At 44.7% G+C, this 21,986-nt stretch overlaps 1 protein-coding gene across 8 annotated transcripts in view; it reads right to left on the bottom strand.

Annotated features, from left to right (window-relative positions):
- The window catches only part of Tmem164 (transmembrane protein 164), a 161,210-nt gene that overhangs the window by 18,646 nt on the left and 120,578 nt on the right, over positions 1-21,986 (bottom strand). For all 8 annotated transcript variants that reach the window (XR_003843017.1, XM_029534094.1, XM_021187826.1 and 5 more), the window contains one exon: positions 17,792-17,870. Coding sequence is in view for 7 of the 8 variants with exons in the window: in XM_029534094.1 (XP_029389954.1) it covers positions 17,792-17,870 (79 nt within the window). In the remaining variant the exon portion in view is untranslated. The remainder of the gene's footprint in view (positions 1-17,791; positions 17,871-21,986) is intronic.

Genomic DNA, 21,986 nt, shown 5'->3' with positions numbered 1-21,986 from the left:
ATCCAAATCTGAAACAGCATCACGAATGATCTTAGATGATCAGTCCATAAACAACAGCCCAATGTGCTCCTACAATTGCAAGAATAAATTCTAAGTCACTAAGTTTTAGGGATGGTATTACCTTACATTACTTAACTGAAACAATACCCCCACACACACACACACCAAACCAAAACAACAACAACAACAATAGCAAAGCAATACACAATCCCCAAAGCCTTTCTTGTTATTTTAGTAAATGGCCATCCATTTCATTAAGCAGGTCCAAAACATTAAACTCACTCTTGACCCTTTCTTCTTTTTCTTTCTCATCCTATACCTGATTCCATCCACAAACAGTTGGCTGTCCCTTTAACATGGACTCAGAACCCAACACCATTTTCCTATCTGTACTGCATCCCGGTTTAAGCAACCATCATCTGCTCCCTAATTTATTCTAGAAAGCAAGCAAGCAACCCCTTAAAGCTTTACATTAGACTCATTGGCCTTCCCCTCCTCCAATGACCTCTCACCCACTTATCTAGTTTTGGTTGCGGTTATCACCTCTAACCTCATGTCCTACTAGTTTCCCCTCCTTCCTCTGGCACCAGCCATAGTGCTTTATACCTAGTTGCTGGAATAATCTGAAAACACTTCTGCCTCATGGCCATTACACTTGTTATCTCCCCAGCTTGCCATATCGTTCCCATAGAGATCAAAGGGCTTGCTTTTTTGCCAGCTAGCCTTTGCTCAAATGTCACATTGTCAGTGAAACCTTTCCTTTAAATGAGGCCATCACATTCAAAAGAGCAGCCCTCCGTGCCCAGGCGGCAGCATCACATACTTTTCCTTTGTAAGATCGCCTCTTGCATCACACTTAACATTTAAGTACCCTATGTACTGTTTCTCTCTTGTTTCCTCCCACATGGATGTGATGTCCTTGAAAGCAAGGATACTGACTTGGTTTGCTTTTTGTGTTTCGGTCTCAGCAGCTACTACACGGCCTAAGTGAGGATTTCAAAATTATCTGTTGAAAGAATGGCACATGCAAGCCAGCGTGCTGAATGAACTGAAGTACGTCATATAGTCTACCTCTTCATTAGACTTGCGGAATAGAGACAGAGTACGGGTGGAGGCCAGTTCAAGAATACAGCATCCTACTTTACATATGGTCTGGAGCATCACAGACCATGTTGGGATCGAGTGAAAATGGAGGCTGAGTGATTCGGGTGGTCTGGGGAGAGTAGGTCAGAGCCTCTGCTTTTCTCACCCTCTGACTACTGAGGCTCCGAGTACCCTTTGATCAGTAAGTTTGTAAGCTGAAAGGGAGTGCAGAAGTAGGGAGATCTGGGAGGAAGTTACAAGAGATGGAGCAGGGATGATCTAATCTGAACTCAGAAAGTCTAGTATGGATGGATCAGAAAGGATCAGGAGGTAAAATTGACAGGTTTTCATCACTGGCTAAATGGAAGTTGGGGCTGTGAAGACATAAGAGCCCCTGATCATCTTTAGATCTCTGTCTCGGAGACACTGAACCGAAGTGCTACTGAAACATAACACACCACTATAAAACCCGGTTAGGCACTGAGCACAAACTGAGTCCCTGGTGAGTGAGCTCTGAGCAAGGGGAGGACCATCTGAAGCCTACCTTTCATTCTGTATCAGCCATTCTGAGGGTTGGAGAGTCAATTTTCCATGGCACGGGACTCCTTGGATGGCTGATTAAAACAGTTTTCTGGACACCAACCTACAGTTTTGACTTCAGTGGGTCTGAGAAGTGGTCTCCAGTCTGGAATCGGAGGACCTGCATTGTTTGGTATCAGGTTCCCTGGTTTTGGTGATGCTGCTCATGTCCGCACTACACTGTCCTGGAGGAAGCTGTACGAAATGCAGGCAGGTTCTTAGGATCTGCTTCCTGGGACTGGAACGCTGGAGGTAGGGGTGGATGCCGCAATTCCTACTTAAGTAACAAGCACCTTAGGGTGATGTAAAACGTGGGGTTTGTGACAAGACAGGAGGTCCACTGATATAGGGAGAACCCCGGAGCCTGAGGCTCTAGTGGAGAAAGCCACCGGAAAAGGAACAAATAATTTAGCCAGGTGGGAACCTGCAAGGTGATACAAGTATGGCAGAAAACCCGTGATTTAAGCTTTTGTTCCCACAAAACCCCAGTGGCATCCTCCTTAGCAGGGAAAATCCAATGGCCTTCAGATACTCTCCTACCTTCTCTACTGTGTAAGGCTTAGCCCTTGGCCACAATTTACATTCCTCCATTCAGCTCCCCACTCCAATTCACCCCCAACTCAGGCAGGAGCCTTTGGGCAGTCTCTGTCTCCTCTAAGCCTTTCCTCTGGCCTTGTCCAACCAGAAAAACAGAGTCAAGAAGCCTAATGCTAGGAACTTTCCCAGAACCTTAACCTTTGCCAGCCAGGATGGGACTCTGAGGTGAATGACCTTAAGGTCAATGTTGAGGCAAACAAGAGCTTTAGTTCTAATGGGTCCTGGAAACCAAGCAGCAGAGGGGCTGTGCCTCAATTCTCAGGTTGATAACAAAATTGGAATCCAATGGAGAAGTTAGCTTTTCCAGATCACAGGACACCAGGGTTCTTAAACCCCCAGTCTCCAGAAATGTACCCAAGGGCTGCTGAATTGTTAACACCTGAAAACAACAGAAAGACCCTGTTTGCCAATTCTGAAGCTAGACCGCCCTCTAGTGTACACAAGAGGGATTTCTTGCAGCCTGGAGACCAGGCAAAGAGGGGTCAGCAACCAGGGGGATATTTAGAAAAGATACCTCTTGTTTTCTACATTTATGTTTGGAAAACATAAAATAAAGAGCGAAGAATTACAAAAGGTATCAATGTTAAAAGACATTATCAAAATATCTCTATTGTTTTGTAACCTAGGTATATTTCTTTATAAATGCATGCTGTAAGATTTATCAGCAAATCTGACAAATCACTGTAATTTCAAAGCGCTGATGAGCACTGGCAGTACATGGAGGAGTCTGCAGCTATTCTGATGTAACAGGAAGCAGACTGTGTTGGCCAGTGACAACCAAGTCACAGACATAGTTACCAGACCAGACACCTAGCGCTTGGCAGAGGCAATAGGTTGCCTGTGCCTTTCAAGATCCCACTCTCGCAGGTCGCACGTCACCACTGCTCTCCTCAGGGTCACCATGAACTTCACTCTAGATAGCAGCTCTCCTTTTCACACTGTCCTCTTTCCTAACAGCATTCAGGGGGATTTCAACATCCGTGTGGGTGCCTCTTCCAGAGCCCTCACTTTGTGGCATCTTGACCCTCCACAGGTCTGCTGGACCTTGTTTCTCACAGCCTGCCATCTGTCATCACACTTACAGGCCCCACCTCTGAGGGGAAAATCTGACCACAACCTCCAAAGGGTTCAGCATTCATAGCCTCATTCTTACAGTGTATGGGCGCCTAGACCTCCTTATAAACTACCAATCCCCTTGTTGCCCTTAACGCGCGCACACGCGCGCACACACACACACACACACACACACTCACAATATCTACTTGTTCCTTTGCTCTCTCCTGACCTCCCTTCTGTTCAGCCCAGCTTGGACCCTTTTGACCTTAGCCTCTGGCACCAGCCCTCAAGTTTGATCTATTAGGCAGAAGGAACTTTTCATCCTTCTCCTTACAGAATTACAGTAGTTGGGAGCAGAAGAAACCATGGATACTGAACTTTATTGGGTTAGTAGGCAGGGCTGGTACACTGACAAGCAGAAACCATCCCCATAATACGGAACAAGTAGCCCACCACTGCCTATGCACCAGGCACTATTGAAAACACTTTACACAATGATGCATGGACTGTTCATTACAACCCTGCAACTGGACGATGACTAGTCTTCTTTTGCAAAGAGAGTGGAGTACAGAGAAGGAACTTCACTGCTCATGCAGCTGCCATGGACTAGAAACAAAACTTGGAAAGAGGCCATCTAACTACCCAGTGCACAGCATGCACGGCTGTCATGTGCATATCAGCACAGCCAGCCTTTGGACAGACAGACCTACATACCTCCTCTCTACTCAGTGCTTCTCAGTGCCTCTGACAGGACGGGGAGGAAGACAGGACCTGCTATAGCTAGAACCACCTTCCATTCTCTGGCTGTTCTTCCAGGGGACCCAGGTTTCCAGCACCCATCTGCCTGTAATTCTAGTAACCAAGGATCCAATGCCCTCTTCTGGACTCCACAGGTACTTGGCATGCAAAACACCTATATACACAAAAATAATAAAATAGTATCATGTATACAAAAATAATAAAATAAAAATCATTTTCCAAAGAGTTCTGAGATAGCTCAGTTGGTAAGATGGCCGTATAAACCCATATGTAAAAAACAAAACAGGTGTTTACTGTTCTGCTAAAGGAATATAGCAATAAGAGGATTCCTAGAGGCATTCTGCTATACTCAGAGGCCTTGCTCAGCCATCATCAGAGAAGCTTCCGCCTGCAGCAGATGGGAACAAATACAGAGACCCACAGCTGGACAATGTGAGAAGAATGAGAGACCTTAGAACACTCAGTCCTAAATGAGATGTTTCCATCAAATCCCTCTTCTCCTTAAGTGGCTTAGGGAACTCTAAAGAAGAGGGACCCTTTCTCAAAAAACAAAGGGACAACACTAGAGCCTGACCTCTGGCCTGTACACACGTCCATTGTGTATATGTACCTGCTCACTCATGTACACATGAACACAAGACACAAAACAATTCTATGGGCAGTGCTCAAAAAACCTAGACTCCTCTTCCATTTTCTTGATGCCTGGTCCTCTTGTCACTGTCATTTCCAATGCACCATTTCAGCAAGTGTCATAACCTCGAAATTCACCAACTCCTGCTTCTCAATACCATCAAAGCTCTCTCACACTTCTGTCCTTGTCATGGGGTTTGAAGGGAGCCAGTCCTGGGGAGAGGAGACAACAGGAGGAAGGGAGGAAAAGGAGAGCAGAGGAGAGGAAAATGGAAGTGCTGTGAAGGGAAACCTCTTCCATTGGCTCTTTGATGCTCACAGAGCCTCACCCCGCACTCTTTACACCCCATCTTCTCCAGAGACCTGACCTTGTAGCACTTCTCAGATCACATGTGCTTTAGTTACTGCTGGTCAAGTGAAATTTCTACTGTTTTTGCTTCAGGACAACTCAGCTGTCCTGTTGCTCCAACCCTTCACACAATCTCCCAACAGCATTTTCTTCTTTGTCCACCTTCTCAGGGTTGCTTTATCCCAAGGGTTGCACTCCCTGGTTCCTCTCCCCACTCTTCCCCAGCTACCCAGCTTCCCCAGAACACCTCATCCATTACAAAGCTTCTACCACTACTTCTACAGCAATGGCACTGAAGTCAACCCCTTCCCAGAATTCCCTGAACCGTTCTAGAACTTTCTTTCCTGCTGTCTCCTAGACAACTCAGCCCGAATAGGTTTGAAGGAAGTACTCGAGCTCAACCATGTCCTTTCTGCTACAGATTGTACACATATCCCCTAAATTCATGTTGAAACCTCACATGGGGCATTACAGGGTAGAGTTCTTATAAATGAGATCAGCACCCTTATAAAATGGGTCAAAATGTGGCACATGCATGGATATGTGGATGTAGACAGCAGTACTCATGAAGAAAAGGGACCTCACCAGATTGCTAATACCTAGATCTTGGGCTTCCCTGCCTCCAGAATCGTATTTTTGTTACAGCACTCAGAAAAAAAAGTCACTTCCTAAAAACTATGCCTTCTCTGTTAGTGGCCCTGTCACCTAGGCCCAAATCCTAGAAGACTCATGGACTTCATTGTCTCCCTTGCTTCCACAAAATCTCAAGTATAAAAAATATTATTAACTTAATCAATATTTATTAGTCATTTAGTGATTTAAAACAAATATCCAAGCTTGTCATACATAGCTCCTGAGATTAAAAATGTGTGACTGCTGCCACCTGGTGGTGAAACACAAATAGACATCCCCTCGCTGGGGCGATGGCTACCGTCAAAGCACACAGTGCAAGGGAAAAGGCACTTAAAGGTAAGTGTGCTTTCCAGTCGGCTCAAGGCGAGACATCTGTGGAATAGAAGGCTAAATTATAAAGCTAGATTATAAAGGGGGAAGCCTGGAGTCTATAGGGTTATAGGGGAAAGTGTGTGTGTGTGTGTGTGTGTGTGTGTGTGTGTGTGTATATGTGTGTGTGTAGCAAGGAGGGTGGGTGGGTGGAGAACAGCAGATCGGTTGCTTCCGAAGGACTAAGTAATGAGTCAGAGTCCGAGTAAAGGGAAAGAAGATGGAGCCATGCAAGGTCAGATTGTAAGTGCGGTTTCATGTGGTGGGAAGGAATGGGCATGGACAGAATCCGACGTGAGAGTTACACGCAGAGGCCAAATTCGAGCAGAGCTGCTTGCTCTGACGATCTGGTGAACAGACACGGTGGTTGACAGGAACGGTATGGGGGAAGCCAGGATGCGAGTGAGAGAACGAAGTAGCCCCCATGTTAGAGGATGAGAAACTCCACTAGGCTGGAGGCTGGAGGTGGGGAGGAAGGACCAAAGGGGGCTAGCACTGTAGAGGAGTTGGAAGTCAGAACTTCTGAACTGGTCAGTGGGGAACATGAAGCAATGGAGGGGGCTGAAGTGGAAGGCAATGGGGAACAAGAAAGGAGAAGGAGTTAGAAGGTCTGTGAAAAGAAGGAATTTGATGCGGGCCATATTCCCTTGAAGTGCTCCCAGATTGCACTGTCTGTCCACAGGAAACTAGCCTTGGAGATGGGCAAAGCCGAGGGGCCCAAGCAGCAAGTTCAACAGGAGCTGGAGAGCCGGGCCATAGGAGCATCTGGCCCTGGGGAGAAATCAGCATCTCAAAGAAGGAAGCAGAAGCTGCTAAATCCACCACTAATCATGCAATCTGTCCCTGCAGGGGTTTGGGGCTTTAGAATTGATCAAGGCATAATCCTCACCCCCGGAGCCCACAGTCTAGTAAAGAGACACATAGATAAATTCATGAGAGGCAAGAGAATTGGTGGTGAATAATAACCGCTATAGTAAGGAGAAACCACTGCATGCACGGGGGTGGGGGTAAGGACTTGTCATGTTCTGGGGATCCTCATGACAAGCAAGAAGGTAGGTCCTAGTACTACCCTAGCTTGCAAGTGACCAGGACAGAGAGACCTCAAAGCACTAGCTCCTATGTCACAGCCCCCTAGCAACTGGCATAACTATTCCTCCCTCTCAGAATGAGTGTGTATGTGTCTGTGTGTGTGTCCCCACAGATAAATAAGGGAGGATTACTACGTGCTTATATATCACTATGGAGTAGGGAAACACTTAACCCAAAATCCAGGAACTAATGAATTAAAGGCAGATAAATTAAAATTACAAAGAAATTTTGCATGATCAAAACCACAAAGTCAAAAGACAAATTATATAAATTACATTGAGAGAGAGAGAGAGAGAGAGAGAGAGAGAGAGAGAGAGAGAGAGAGGAGTCTAGGCAGAGCTAGAAGGAAACTCGTTATATGCCCATGGATCACTCTGAAATCCATATCCTTCTGCCTCCACCACCCCAAGTGCTACCACATCTGGATTTTATGGCACTGACAATAGAACACGGGGCTTCATATATTGGTAGGTCAAGCCCTATCAATTGAGCTATATCTACAGGTTTGAATAAAACTTTAAGCATAAGACTTTGAGAGTTACAAAAGAAACCAATCATATTAAAATCTAATTATTGAAATATTTTTGACTAGCAAATATGCATGTCAAAGTTGAGGCACTGATAAATACAAATGCATTTTTGAGCTACCTGCAGCAACAGTAATATAAGAGGAGATCAGTGATTTTACATTAAGGGAAAATACGCTTGACTTCTGTGGAAACTGTAGTTTGTTGTTGATATTCAATAACTGACTGAAACACCTCATTTTCCTTACAGTTAATGCAGATGATTATACTTTTTCTTTTCTTTCAAGGTTGTTGGCCCCAGGCAGGTTAGATTCTCATAAGTCGTATGTGTGGAGATTAAATGAGATCAAGATTCTGTAAGTCAAAGTAAAAAGAAAAAAAAAGTGCAGCACATAGACGGTAAAAGTTGGCTTAGAAGATGTAGCTTCTATTCTGTGTATGTGCCTGTGCATGAATACAGTCTGAGCAGAGCTTTCGCTCATTCACTCTGGCTCAAACCAACAACAAAAGGAAACCACCCCCCCCCCCCCCCGGGCTCCAGGGGCTGCTGGGTACCTAGACACCAAAAGACACCTGCTAGGCAGCCAGCAAGGAGGAGCGCAGCAGGAGGGTAGGAGGGACCAAGGGAGTGGGGAGGGACATTTCTGTGCGCACCCCTTCCATGGAGAAGGCCATAGCTGAGGGGAGGTTAGAGAATATTGTCCAGGCCAAGGGCTGACAGGAAGATGATTATTCAGAGGAAAAGCTGCAGTGCTGCAAGCACATGCACAGACGTGAACTGGAAGCTCAGCGACCACAAAGGATTTGCTTATTAGCAAGATGTTACACAGCAAGGAAGGGACTAAAACAGATGAGGTAGAGCAAAGTTAAGAGGCTGGGTTACACGGGGTCTTTTGGTCCACTGGCTATAATGAGAACCACTGTAAGTTTCTAAATAGGAAAATAACTTTAGAAGTAGCTTTAGAATCTAGTGGAATGGGGTGTTAAGGCGAATGGCAAAGCCAACTGACACCATCAAAGAAGGTGATGACTGCCAAAGCTGGACCCCTTGGGAGTGGCTCTAGAGATAGCAGGAACTGATTTAAATTGTTTTAATAATAGCTATTATTAGCCCCTTATTATACCTAATTCATGAATGAAGACATTATCAAAGAAAAAAAAACCACAAGTGTATACAAGGTTTGATGCTACCTACAGGCACCCACCTGGAGAGCCTTGGACTGTATCCCCCCACAGATAAATAAGGGAGGATTACTACATGTTTATATAGCACCATGGAGGAAGAAAGAACTTCTTAACACAACTCAGAATCCAGGAGCCAAGGAATTAAAGACAGATACATTTAAATTACAAAAAAATTCTGCATAAATCAAACCACAAAGTTCAAAGACAATTCTGGGGGCCACATCGGCTAACCAGCTAACCCCTAATATCCACATGTGAAGAGCTACTGCGACCTGATCTGAAGACAGAATGGAAACATGAGCACTGAGTAGACGCAGGGAGTTCCAAGACTGGGGAAGCAGATGTAATCCTACACATCTGTAAGAAAGTTCTGGAAGTATGGCTTAGTGGGGAAGTGCACACCGCACGTAAGTTGTGGGTTCTATATCGAGCACGGAAAGACAGGCAGACGAGAAACATGTCTCTAAAGGGCTCGGCTGCATTCCAAGGTCACTGTACTATTTTGTTTTGTTGTGGCTTGGTTTGGTTTTCACCCACCAGATAGACAAAAATACAAGAGTTGAAAAAGTATTGTCTACTAAATCTGTGTGAAAACAACCCAAATGCACACCAACAAATAAATTATGGTTCACTCCTATAATGCCATGTCCTTGTGTAAAAGGAAACAGGTGCAACCCACGGCCCTGAGTGCAAATGATGGACCTGCCATTGACTAAACATCAATTTCCTCCTAAGTGTATGGAGTATAACGGGGATGCCTCCTGACGAGTTTTGTTTGGGATCAAATGAGCTAACACTTGAAGAAATACCTGTCATTGCTTATGTTATAGAAAAAGTACTGCCATTTTTATTATGCTATAGTCCATCATCAATATTATGGAATATTAAGCTGCCTTGAAAAAAAACAAAGCGAAAGATCCTGTGTAGCATAGCAGAAAGGAGTCTCTAAGCGGAAACACAGCAAAAGCTCCATGTCCGGCAGACATGCTGGTTTCGAGTGTTTGGCATAAGGAGTAAAGTAAAATTTTTGATCATTTCCTTGTATAGTTATCCCTTGCTATCCAAAGGGCTCGGTTCCAGGAATCCACATAAATACCCAAATAAGCAGCACTCAAGCTGGTTACACAAAACGGAACAGTGTTTGCACATAGCATACACAAACCTTCCACATAATTTAAATCATCTCCAGATAATTTACAATATCCAATACTATATAAACATTATACTAAACATTGTTATACTATATTGCTTAGGGAACAATAATGAGAAAAAAGTCTGTACATGTTCAGGGCAGACAATTTTTGAAAAAAAAAACTTTCAAATAACATTTGACCAAACCTAGAGATGGAGAAGGCAACAGAACCCCGGTGTGATGGTCAGTGGGTGAGGGCCCACCGAGGACCTGAGGTCGGTTCTCATATGATAGAAGAACCAAATCCAGCTAGAAGAACCAAATCTGACCTCCACATGCATGTTATAACACACATGCATGCACATAAAGAAACAATGGAACAGAACCTATGGACACAGAAGGACAACTTAGGAAAGGAACAAAGAAAGGCTAGCCAAAACCTAAAGTGGCTGCTACATCTAATAGTGAGGGCAGGGGTGGAGTGCAGGGGTAGGAAGGAGGATTTTAATATCACGTTTTTTTTTTAAAAATTTATTTTATCTATTAAACTAAGGTTTGTAAATTGTATAAAGGAACTTGAAGCAGGGAACACAATTAACGTGTAAAATAAGCCAGCCTTATCTCAAAAGTTTCCACTGCTTCTTCCCATGTTGAATAAACAACAACAATAATAATAATGGTTCACAAAGCCTTTTCTTCCTGACCTCACCTGCCGCTTGGCTTGGGTCCACTGTCATATGGTCCCCTTCCTCACTCCTCACTTTGCCACAATGCTATTGAATATGACCTTCTGTCCAGCCACAAGAGTTCATGGCCCCTAAAGCTCCATGTGTCTGGTAGATTCCCACGTATCCTTCCAATCTCCATCTTCCCAGAGGAACACTCACTCACACACACACACACACACACACACAGAGTGTGTGTGTGTGTGTGTGTGTGTGTGTGTGTGCCTCTGTCTCTCTGTCTTTGTCTCTCTCTCTCTCTCTCTTCCCTCCATCTGTCCCTCCCTCAAGCCCCCAGGCTAGGTCAGCTTGTTTTGTCCCACGCTCTCACAAGCGCGAGCTCCCTTCCTTCACCCTATTCCTGAAACTGATTCTTTTCTCTCAGGGAACAGGCTCACAAAAGCCGAGTGGGAGAGAAACCCTGTGTCAAGAAAGGAAAAAAAAAAAAAAAAAAAAAAGCCGAGTGGGAAGCAGCACTGTCTGAAATGTGCTCATTAGTGCGCCCTAGTGGCCAGTAGTAGAGTGTCTGAAAGAAAGCAGTAAATACAGAGTAGATGGATGAATGAATGGGGAGGTGGGATCCTGGGAGCAGGGATCTTTCTAGAATTCTACCTAGAGTGACTCTGTGATGCCACTGGGTATGATATGAAAGACAGAACATTGGGGAGGTGGATGAAAAGAGCAAAAGTACAGCCAGGCTGAAGCAGGCGTGCTGGGGATAGTCAAGTAGAGCTTTCTAAAAGCTATGCCTCATGACTCACTGGAGTGATGGCTCAGCAGATGAAAAGCTTCTCCCATAGACAGGCCTTGAAGCCTGAGTTCAATGCCTGGAACCCGTATAAAGGTGGAAGGAGAGAACCACTCCCAAAAGTTAGTTTCTTGCCTCCATATGCAAATCAGGGCTGTGGAGGGTGGCAGCAGCTGGCCTCACACCAACGGACAGTTCGGCTATGAAAATATACAAAATGGTTCGAGGGAGAATGTGCCTAGAACACAGACAGACCTCTTGGGAAAAGGACATCCCAGAGGACTAGAAAAGGGGCCTGTGAGGGACGCTGTGAAAGCATAGCGTATTCAGTGAGGAGAATAGGCAGAGGAAAGGCAGGCGCGAGAAGGCTAAATCCAGAACGTCTCAAAGGGCACCCACTATCTCCACTGGCGTAGAGCTTGGGTTAGAGAAAGACTGATTATGACGTTTGGTCAGATCGATGTTGTTGGTGATCTTCGGCAGTGACACTTCTATGAAGACCCTGGCAAAAGAGCAGATGTCGGATTGCACTATTGTAAGCAAAGATATTTAATGGAGCAGACTCAGACAAAACAGACACCTGTTTTTCTGCAAGTGCACAATATTCATAAGGTGATTTCTGGTTGTAAATAATTTTAATAGTGATATACAGACATAGATATAGATTGCAAGTATCTAAAAATAGCCAGGAAATCAAAGCTATATGTTTTACCAGACATTATGAGGGTTGCCTTAAGAATAGTTATATTTTGTGGTTTATATAAATAAAATTCAATAGATTGAGACATATATCACATTCAGAATAATAGATGTTTACATGAAGGTGGCAAAAAAAAACAAAAACAAAAAACAAAACAACAACAAAAAACCCCTCATCATACCAAAAGAGACAAGTTTTGGAAATCTAGTTTACGCTATGCATGCTTAGCCTTTCGATACTGTGGCTTCTACAAAATTCATGCTGGAGAACCAAGTCACAAAAAACAATTACAAATAAGACTCATAATATTTTAACTAAGTTTATGATTCTGTGCTGAGCTTGGACTGGACAAGTCAAAAAATTTTTAGATGTTTGAGGAGAAAAAAGAAGCACAGATAGAGCTGAGCAGAGCTTAAGTGTTTAACAACCTGGTGGATAGGTGGGAGGGAGGAAGGGAGGGAGAAAACACTGTTGCCAGGCAGTGGTAACTCATGCCTTTAATTCCAGGAAGCAGGTTAATTTCTGAGTTAGAAGCCAATTCCATCTACAGAGAGAGTTCCAGGACAGCCATGGCTACACAGAGAAACCCTGTCTCGAAAAACCAAAACAAACCCCCAAACAAACAAAACCCAAAAAACAGACAAATAAACCATGACCTGATAAAATGAGGTGGTTCTCCAGTGGTGTGGAGGGTAAGAAAGACGTGACTGGCCGCTGCCAGGGCTACCTCTTTTGAGACAGTAGAAGCATGTGAATCCGCATGAAGAAAGAGGTTAAGGACATGGAAAGCAGCATTAAGGGAATCCCCATAATGATTTTGCAGTCATGGGGACAGGCAGAATTTTGAGCATACAAAGAATAGGAAGTTTGAATATAATGGGGAGGACGCTTGAAGAAAAGTTTATACCTCAGCATTACTTGGGGCAATGTGTGGAGGATCTAAACAAAGGCAGAAAATGGTGCTGACTGTTACACTGTGATAGTTAAGCCTCAATGGCCTTCATCAGAACCACTTGATTTTCTCCACTGGGCTAAGTAAGGCTGGGCACACTACAAAGGAACTGGAAAGTGCTCCCTGTTAGAGGGAACAGGGGGATATGAGGGGAAGCTGGTAAAAGGAAAATTCCAGGGCTGGAGAGATGGCTCAGTGGTTAAGAGCACTGACTGCTTTTCCAAAGGTCCTGAGTTCAATTCCTAGCAATCACATGATAGCTCACAACCATCCATAACGAGATCTGATGCCCTCCTCTGGAGTGTCTGAAGACAGTTACAGTGTACTTATTTATAATAAATAAATAAATCTTAAAGAAAAAAAAAGAAAGCATGAATAGAGCGTTGAGCAGCATTGTTTAAAAAAAAGAAAGGAAAATTCTGACTGGTCATGGTGGTACAAGCTAACTGGGAAGACAAGAAGTTCAAAAGAATGACGTCACAGTCCAGAGAAATGGATGTAGCAGTTTTATTATTTCAGAGAAAAACAAGTCCCAGTAGCTAAAAAGAAGGATGCTTGGAAATGAGAATAATAAAGACAAATGCCACATTTTTCTCTCACTAAGGAAGCTAGGGGTGGGAGAGGAGAGGATACTAAACCTGAAGTATGAGGGATGCAGAAGAGGTGGGGAAGTGGAAGAGAAGAGGGGCCATCAAAGGTGGTAGAAGGGCCAGGTATGATTAGAGCCCATTACATACATATACACATGCATATGCATGTACGTGTCTATGTAAATGCAGCACTGAGATGCCCCACTTTGCACAAGTGCTGATCACCAATAAACAATTATTGTAACCACGATGACAACTAAGTGAAACACAAACTCCCTTTCACTGAACTACATAAATGACCAATAAAAAGAGGAGGAGGAGGAGGAGGAGGAGGAGGAGGAGGAGGAAGCTAGGGCAATCAACAGGCCCAAACCTTGAGAAGGTAGGAGTGCAACTAACATATTCTTCAATAAAATTTTCTCAGAATGCTGTCTGACCCTGCAAGAGAAATACTGAGAACCACAGGCCACACACTTCCGAGAATGTGAGGGAACTGAACAACAACAACAAATCAGGCGACTGTTGTGATCAAAAGGAGAGGAGAGATGGGCAGGGAAGACAGCTCAGTTGACAGACTGCCTAGTAAAGACAAGATCCTGAGTTTGGTCCTGATGCTACAGAAAGCAGGCATGCTGATCTGCATAGACACCTCTCATTCCACATTCAGAAGGGAGGGGGAGGAGGTGGAGAGCCTGATAAAAGAGAAAGCACATTTCCCTGAAGTGGAGATGAAACAATTAACTAGAGAGGACAGTGGAGTTGCCAGGCAACACACAGGGCAGGGTCCACAGCACAGCCTTGGGGAAAATATAGGACTCTTGGTTCTGCTGCAAGCTGCTGGCCAGGCGGTTTGATGAGCACCATTCAATCTCTCTACATCATTTATTCTTCAATCTTTCTGCAGTGCATGCAGTATCGCGGCCCACCCTATGTGCTTATACAACTGCATGGTGTAAGATACAAGGAAGAAACACAAACAAACATTAACAACAAGGACAAAGATATAAACAAGGACAAGAACAACAACAGCAAAACAAACAAACAAACAAAAGGGGAATTTAATTCAAGAAGCTAAAGGCAACGTGTTGGGAGGAAAGGAAGTGCCGGGCTGGAGCAGGAAATGAACTTTGTGGACAAGAATGGCCATGTGGCCTGGGATGATCTGTAAGGTTGGTGGAAATGAGGAAGAAATGGGATTCCTACTTAACATTAGACAGCCCAGCTCCAGGAACAGGAACTTAGTGTTCCAGCCAAATAGCACTGCTGAACCCTAAAGATTTGTACAGAATAACAATCTTATCTTGAGTTAAAACTACCACACATTTCTTTCAGGAAATTTCTCAGAGTCTTGAGAATAGGAACCTGAACCTGCTTTCTTGGTTTACAAGGGACTTAGCATCTCATCTCTCCAGATTCATGCCTCCTCCTGAAGGGGTAGAGCCAAGGCCAAGGACCAAAAGCAACACTAGCCTTACTTTGGAAGAGATACAGTATTTTCTCTTCGTGCTCACAATTCCCACATGAACAGCAGATGGCAGCAAAGAGTTAGGGAAAAAAACCAGACAGGCCCAGGGAAATGGCTCTACACCATCAGGACTGAAGGTAGAGGGCCTTCAAGTTCTATAGGTTGGTTAGGTGCTTTTACCCAGGACCTGGAGTGAAAGGGACATCATTCTTCATGTCTTGTCAGCTAGATCCTCACCCCACACTCATGTGACAATGAAGGATTATCATTAGAAGAACATACCACCCCTTCTAATGGTCCTATTTTGCATCTCATGAGTTAGGGACCTCGGATAATAGCAGCATTTCCTCTAGGGATATACAATTATCTTCCTGGAAATGGTGCAGGAATGCACAGTTGACCTTTGGAAATGGCATTGTTTCCACACTCTGTCCGCTCTGTGGCACTTACTATGCTGTGCTGCAATGCGACGCTCTGGCTTCCCCAGTTCCCCATTCACAACTACGAATACCTGACACATAGGAGGCATTCAATGAGTCCACACTGAATACATTGTTGAAGTGAAGCAGGAAAGAAAGGATACACGGGACGGATTTCCAGGCTGCTGTGGTGAAGACAAAAACATCTGGCCCTCTGGACAGTATTGTATGTGGGACAAAGTCTTAGTCAGGGAAGAGAATTTGGCTAGCCTTTGAATTCCTTAGAGCAATGGATGGAGTATCTAATGTTCTTGGCCTTAAATTTCTTGTCCATAGCAAGATCCATGAACAGACTATTTAAAAGTGTGCATAAACAAAATATGCATAGTACTCATATTCTGCACAGAAGTACTCACAAAAAAGGTAGTTACTATTATTTACTGTTACTTTTATTACTGTTGCTGGTGCTACAGCTTCTCCTCAAGTGGAAGTGAAGGAATCTTTAAAGCTAGGAAAGAGGGGGCTGGCAAGATGGCTCAGCAGATAAGAGCACTGACTGCTCTTCCAGACATCCTGAGTTCAATTCCCAGCAACCACACGGTGGCTCACAATGATCTGTAACGGGATCCAATGCCCTCTTCTGGTGCATCTGAAGACAGCTACAGTGGACTTATAATAATCAATAAATCTTTGGGCCTGCGTGAGCAGGAACAGAGCAAGCAGTGCTGACCAGATCAAGCAGACATCCAAAAAGCCCACAACCATCTGCACAGCCACAGGGTACTCATATACATAAAATAAACAAGCCTTTTAAAAAACTAGGAAGAGAGTAGCCATGAAGACTCAGAATCCCAATTCCTCACAGCTCAGCTACCTCCAAGAACACAGAAACTGACAGAACAGAAGGCTGAGGACAATCACCCCTATTTAGAGAGTTGGCATCCCATCCCAGGCTGGCTTCCCCTTAACCCCCACTCCTACCCAAGAAGGAAGAAGGTACAAAATCATTTCAATAACAAGCATGTGGATTTGTCCACACTTGCAAGCACCCATCTCAGAAGAAAGGACCAATAAGATAGTTATCTATGGGGCTGGGGGGCCTGGTTCCATTCGGAATGCATGTTGTCCTTAGGTTTGACTATTACTAATTAGACCACTGCCCATGCCACCAGGGCCAGAGCTGGGAAACAGCAAGAGTTTCCTGGATGTAGGAATGTCAAACATCACTGGAAGCTCAGTAAGGAAAACAAGACTTTCAAATAAACTAAAGGGGAGAGTTCTTTAGCAGCATGAGACCCCTAGTGGTAGGTTAAAGCAGCCTCAAAGAATAGTCAAAGTTTGGAAACACTGGCCTGACAGGACCAGCAAATACTGCAAGGGGACCCCAGCTGGTGAGCCCAAGGCCCCATGTGGCCTCAGGCCATGTTTAAAGTGACAGAAATGGAACTTTGCTACTTGAAATGCAGTAGGAAAGGGTTTGTCTCCCAGAAAATTCCAGCAACCTGGACAGACAGGCTCTGCAGAGAAGAAAAGCCTCCAGTTCTGGAGGCTTTCAGGATAGAAGAAAATGCACAGGAACTACAGTCTTCAGTCTCCAGCAGAGAGCACCAGAGCTTCAGCTCCCTTTGCAGCCTGCCTCTGCCAGGTCAGTACTACCTCCGTCTTAGCTACAGGGACGGACATAGTCATTTCTTACACGATGCTTTCATCTGCTTCTCTTCAATTCCACGATTCTGTACCTTTCTCACCCTTTCTGGAGCTTCTCTGGTTCTGAGACCACAGCCATAAAAAGCAAGAATGCAAAGTCTCTCTCTGGAGAAGATGGAGCATTTCCTGCTTTCCCACTCTGAAGTACACCCTGACCCAGGGGGAGGTGGAAGCATAAGAACAACACAGTGTTCCTGCTGCCGTGCAAGCCCTAGGACACCAACCAAGAATCCCAAACCCAAAACCTGGGTCCTAAGACAGGCAGTCAGTGATACTATGCTCGCTTATAAAGGGATGGTTCTTTGTCAGTTATATTCATGCCCACTTCCCCAGTGCCTGGAGACTGATATTAAGCATGCTGTAGCTACTCAGCCAAGCACCACCTCAAGAACCTGGCAGGCACCCAAGAGGGGGTGACTCCTCCAGAGACAGACAGACAGACAGACAGACAGAGGGAGAAAGAGAGAGACTGAGTGAGGCATCTGGATTACTGGCCTTACCTCCTTTCCAAAGCAGGTAGATGGGGACCACGTAGAGCATAACATGCTGGATGTAGTAAACCTCTAGTTCAAAGGGGAGCTGTGGGGATAAGATGGAGACAGGCATTTCAGAACAGTGGTCTCATTAGACTCAGTTCAGAACCCAGACCCCCTTAGCCTGCAGGAGCCACAAGGTGGGGGTAACTCCATCACTTCATCCAGTCACCTCCCTTCACAGTTCAAGGAAAAAAAAATAATAGCATGAACATACTTTCTCATCTAAACTGACCCCTTTCAAGCTGCAATTTACAGAGACAGTCCATGGAAAGCCCTCCACTGGTAAAAGTGTATTAAAATGGAATGGATGTTGCACACAACTATGTACTCAAGAGGCTCACCAAGCATACCATTAGTGAATGATGGACTTCAGTGACTTCTGCAGGGAGGGAAGCTACTCTAACACGGTTGCTATGGAACTTGCTCAAGTGTTTCTTTCAGAAAAAATATTTTAAAATCATGAATAAATAACACTCTGCGAAAATACATTTGAAGAAGCAACTGTATAGTTCCACTCCTAGACAGCAGATGGCAGAGAATTGAAAATGGACTTCTCGTTTGACAGGAACATTCAAAGGAAGATATAGTAAACTCATATTCCCTGTGAGAAAAAAAAGAAAGAGAGAGAGAGAATTCTAGGTCTGGTCAAGTCCGGATTGATCCAAGAACAGTGTTTTCTCATGGGATACTTGGATGTCAGTGGAGGGTTTACCCTACTTCAGAGTAACTAATAGAAAGCTGGGCCACTTCTGATATGTTTTACCAAAAAGTTCTTCCTTGCCCTCCTAACACCCAGCATCTTCCTCAAAGCAGAGGTGCTTCGAGGATGGGGAAGAATAGGATAAAGATGCGGCGAATGGAGTCCTTAGAGAATTACTTTTTTAAAAAGACCAAAACAAAACAAAAAGGCAAACCTCGGTGCCAGACTAACCAACTCTGGAGAAAAAAAAGAATTTTGCTAGGGTTCCCCTAGCATACGGGGGGGGGGGGGGGGGGGGGGGGGGCAGGTGGGTAGGTAAGTAGGTACACACAGACTCCAAGGCAAGCCCGGGCATCAAGAACGCCAGGAAAGATGCCCAGTGCTTCCTTGCTCCGTTCAGCTTAAACACAGAACCAAGACTGTGTGCTAATGAGAGCAAACAGTTATGGGTACCCAAAGCACAGGAACCCAAGGCTACCTCAAGCCAAGAGCTGCAACCAAGAGCTGGAAGTGCTCCCAGAATGGTAGCTGGGCCAACTGTGGACCCTGAACACAGACAATGGCTCTGGCTCTTGACTACAGAATTCTACAACTAATGGAAAATTTCCCAGGGGACAAGATGATAACAGCTACTACTTGATGTTCACACAGGAATGTCTAAACCCAGAAAAAAAAAGCTAAGGTGCCAAGTACTCTGTAGAATATGCTACAGCTGGTTCTGCCATCTGCCACACGGCATCACTAGTAGAAAGATGGTATGGTGGCCCAAGAGGCTCCCACGTGAACCTAATTGATCCCTAATGTTTAGAGATGACGACAGTGGTTTTAACTAGGGTATTGCTTTATGCTTTTCAATATTTTTATACCAGGATTTATGAAATCTATCACCTGTGACAAATGAGGAAGCCAAGGCACAGAGGTAAAAAAAAAAATTTAACTTAATTATTTCAATGAGGTCATCCCACACCAGACACTGTTCCCACCGGTTTCCTTCCTGTGAGGGTTGCCTTGCTCCAAGAATTGCCAACAATGAAATGCCACAAAGACAGCTGAACTCAGGACAGATGCCAAATTACAAGGGTTAGGTAGGCTAAAAGACATAAAGGTGAAAGAGTGGGAGAATAAGGAGAGAAAGGGAGAAGAGAACTGAGAGCCATAAGGCCATTATATTAGTAGCAGGAAGAAGGGAAAACACACACACACACACACACAGAGTAACAAAAAAGAAGAGAGCCAAAAAGGCAGCTGAAAATCCAGCACTTATCACTAAGCCCGTCTATTAAGCAATGTATTAAATAAACTCTTCTGCATTATTATAACATTTAATTAGTGCAAATTTCCCATGAAGTAGTTAGACGTGGGGAAATGGTTAGACACATTTGACAGATAATAAAAACTTAATGGCTCTTTTTCAGCCACAAGCATCCTGGGGCTGCAGCTATGACCTTCTTAGAAAGATGCAACTCAAAGTCAAGAGCAATAAAACAAGGTTTAAAGCTGAACATATCATTAACTTCTTTTTCTCACTTCCAAGTCAAGATGATTTTTAACATGAAAGGGAAAATTATCTGGTCCTTTGAAGTTGGACTGGACAAAACATTAGAAACATAGACTCTGCCCATAGCAAGGTCCACAACCTGCTTCCTCCCATCTCGTAAACCTGACGGCCATGCCATCATGTTCTGCTGTGCAGGCCTAGTCCACTGCATCCCCCAGCCTTGTTTACTACAGTCACCAAAAGGCAGCCAAGACTGTCTGAATCAGGGGTAGCCTGAATCCCAACTTCCCTAAGTCTCTGCCCATCCCTCTCATCTGTCTCATTTCTCTGCCCTTCCCAGTTTTCGAAATCCCCCTCTGGTCTCTGGGTCTCTCTGTCCATCGCTAGTGCAATCTCTCATATCACAAACTCTTCTCCGGATAATCCAATCCCTTCTTGTTTTAAGAACTACGTCAGTAGCTCCAAGAAGATGCTGCTGTCCTCACAACCCTCTCAAATGATGGTGAACCCTCCTGCCTTATGCTATTCAGTGCTGCTCACCTAGACGAGCTACAGGAATGTGGGTCTAGCCTGCAAGAGAGGTGGAGTGGAAATAAGGCAAGTGATCAAGATAGGCAAACATGTTGGATAAAATTCTAAAACGCACAGAAACTCATAACACTTTCTTTATTCAAGAACTCCAAAATAACACCAGATGCCCTACACCTTCCAGAAACTATTCTCTTTCAAGAAGTTCAAATAGATAGAGGGACGAAAGCTGTAAATAAGAGGCAGTGGCAATATAGAGACATAATTGTTAACTCTGGGAAAGCCTAAATATATTTATAGATTCAAAGTGGACTGAGAGAAGAGGAAACAGCAAGAGGGGCAAAAGGCATAGAGAACAGGAAGCAGGCAGGAGGGCAAAGGGCCCAGAGCACACAGCAAAGCGCTAGCCTCAGGCTACCAGGAGATAAGGAAAGCCAGACAGGGATAAGAATAACTGCTTGCAGGTGGGCTAGATGTTGTGTGCTGGAGGAACTCATTCCATCCGTCAGAAGCTTGGCGGTACTAAGAGAGTTATGTGTAGCGCTGGCAAGATTGCTCTGCAGATAAAAATGCTTGCTGTCTAAGCCTGATGACATGACTTCAATCTCCAGAAAAATAGACCAAATCCTGAAAACTGTACTCTGCCCTACACACACACACACACACACATACACACACACACACACACACACACACACCTTCAACCCCATACACACATACCAAACAACAACAACAACAAAAACACCAGCAACCCTCCCAAATAATAATAAATAATTTTATGGCAAAAGAATCCATATCTGACACCAGGAGGTTACAAAAGTTAATCCATAGCCATTTAAAATGGAAAGGATGGGTAGGAGAGGCATCTTTGCTCTGGTGCACTGCCTGGGAGAGGGCAGCCTGCAGAAGCGACACGGCTTCTGGGAAAGATCCTGATTCTGGCTCCAGTTATTCAGCACCTTTCCTGCCCGAGGAGGGGTGTCTGCCCAGGAGAGGTCTCAAGGCCTGAACCCCTGAACCAGTAGGAAGGCCATCTTTGCTCCGGTGCACTGCCAGGGAGAGGGCTGCCTGCAGAAGTGACACAGATGCTGGGAAAGATCCCGTTTCTGACTCCAGTCATCCGGCACCTTTCCCGCCCAAGGAGGGGTGTCCTCCCGGGAGGAGTCTCAAGGCCTGAACTGGCAGGAGAGCCATCTTTGCTCCGGTTCGCTTAGGCTCCAGTCTGCACTGGTGAGAGTATGGACCACAGAAGCTACACAGCTTCGGGACAGACAGAAGCAACCTAACTTCTGGGACAGAAGGGATGAGAAAGAAATTAGGGAAACAACACCCTTCACGATAGTCACAAATAATATAAAATACCTTGGTATGACTCTAACTAAGGAAGTGAAAGATCTGTATGATAAGAACTTCAAATCCCTAAAGAAAGAAAT

The sequence above is a fragment of the Mus pahari genome, chromosome X (assembly GCF_900095145.1).
Source record: "Mus pahari chromosome X, PAHARI_EIJ_v1.1, whole genome shotgun sequence".
NCBI lineage: Eukaryota > Metazoa > Chordata > Mammalia > Rodentia > Muridae > Mus > Mus pahari.
The sequence above is the reverse complement of the archived record's forward strand: the minus strand, read 5'-3'. Positions and strand labels throughout refer to the sequence as shown.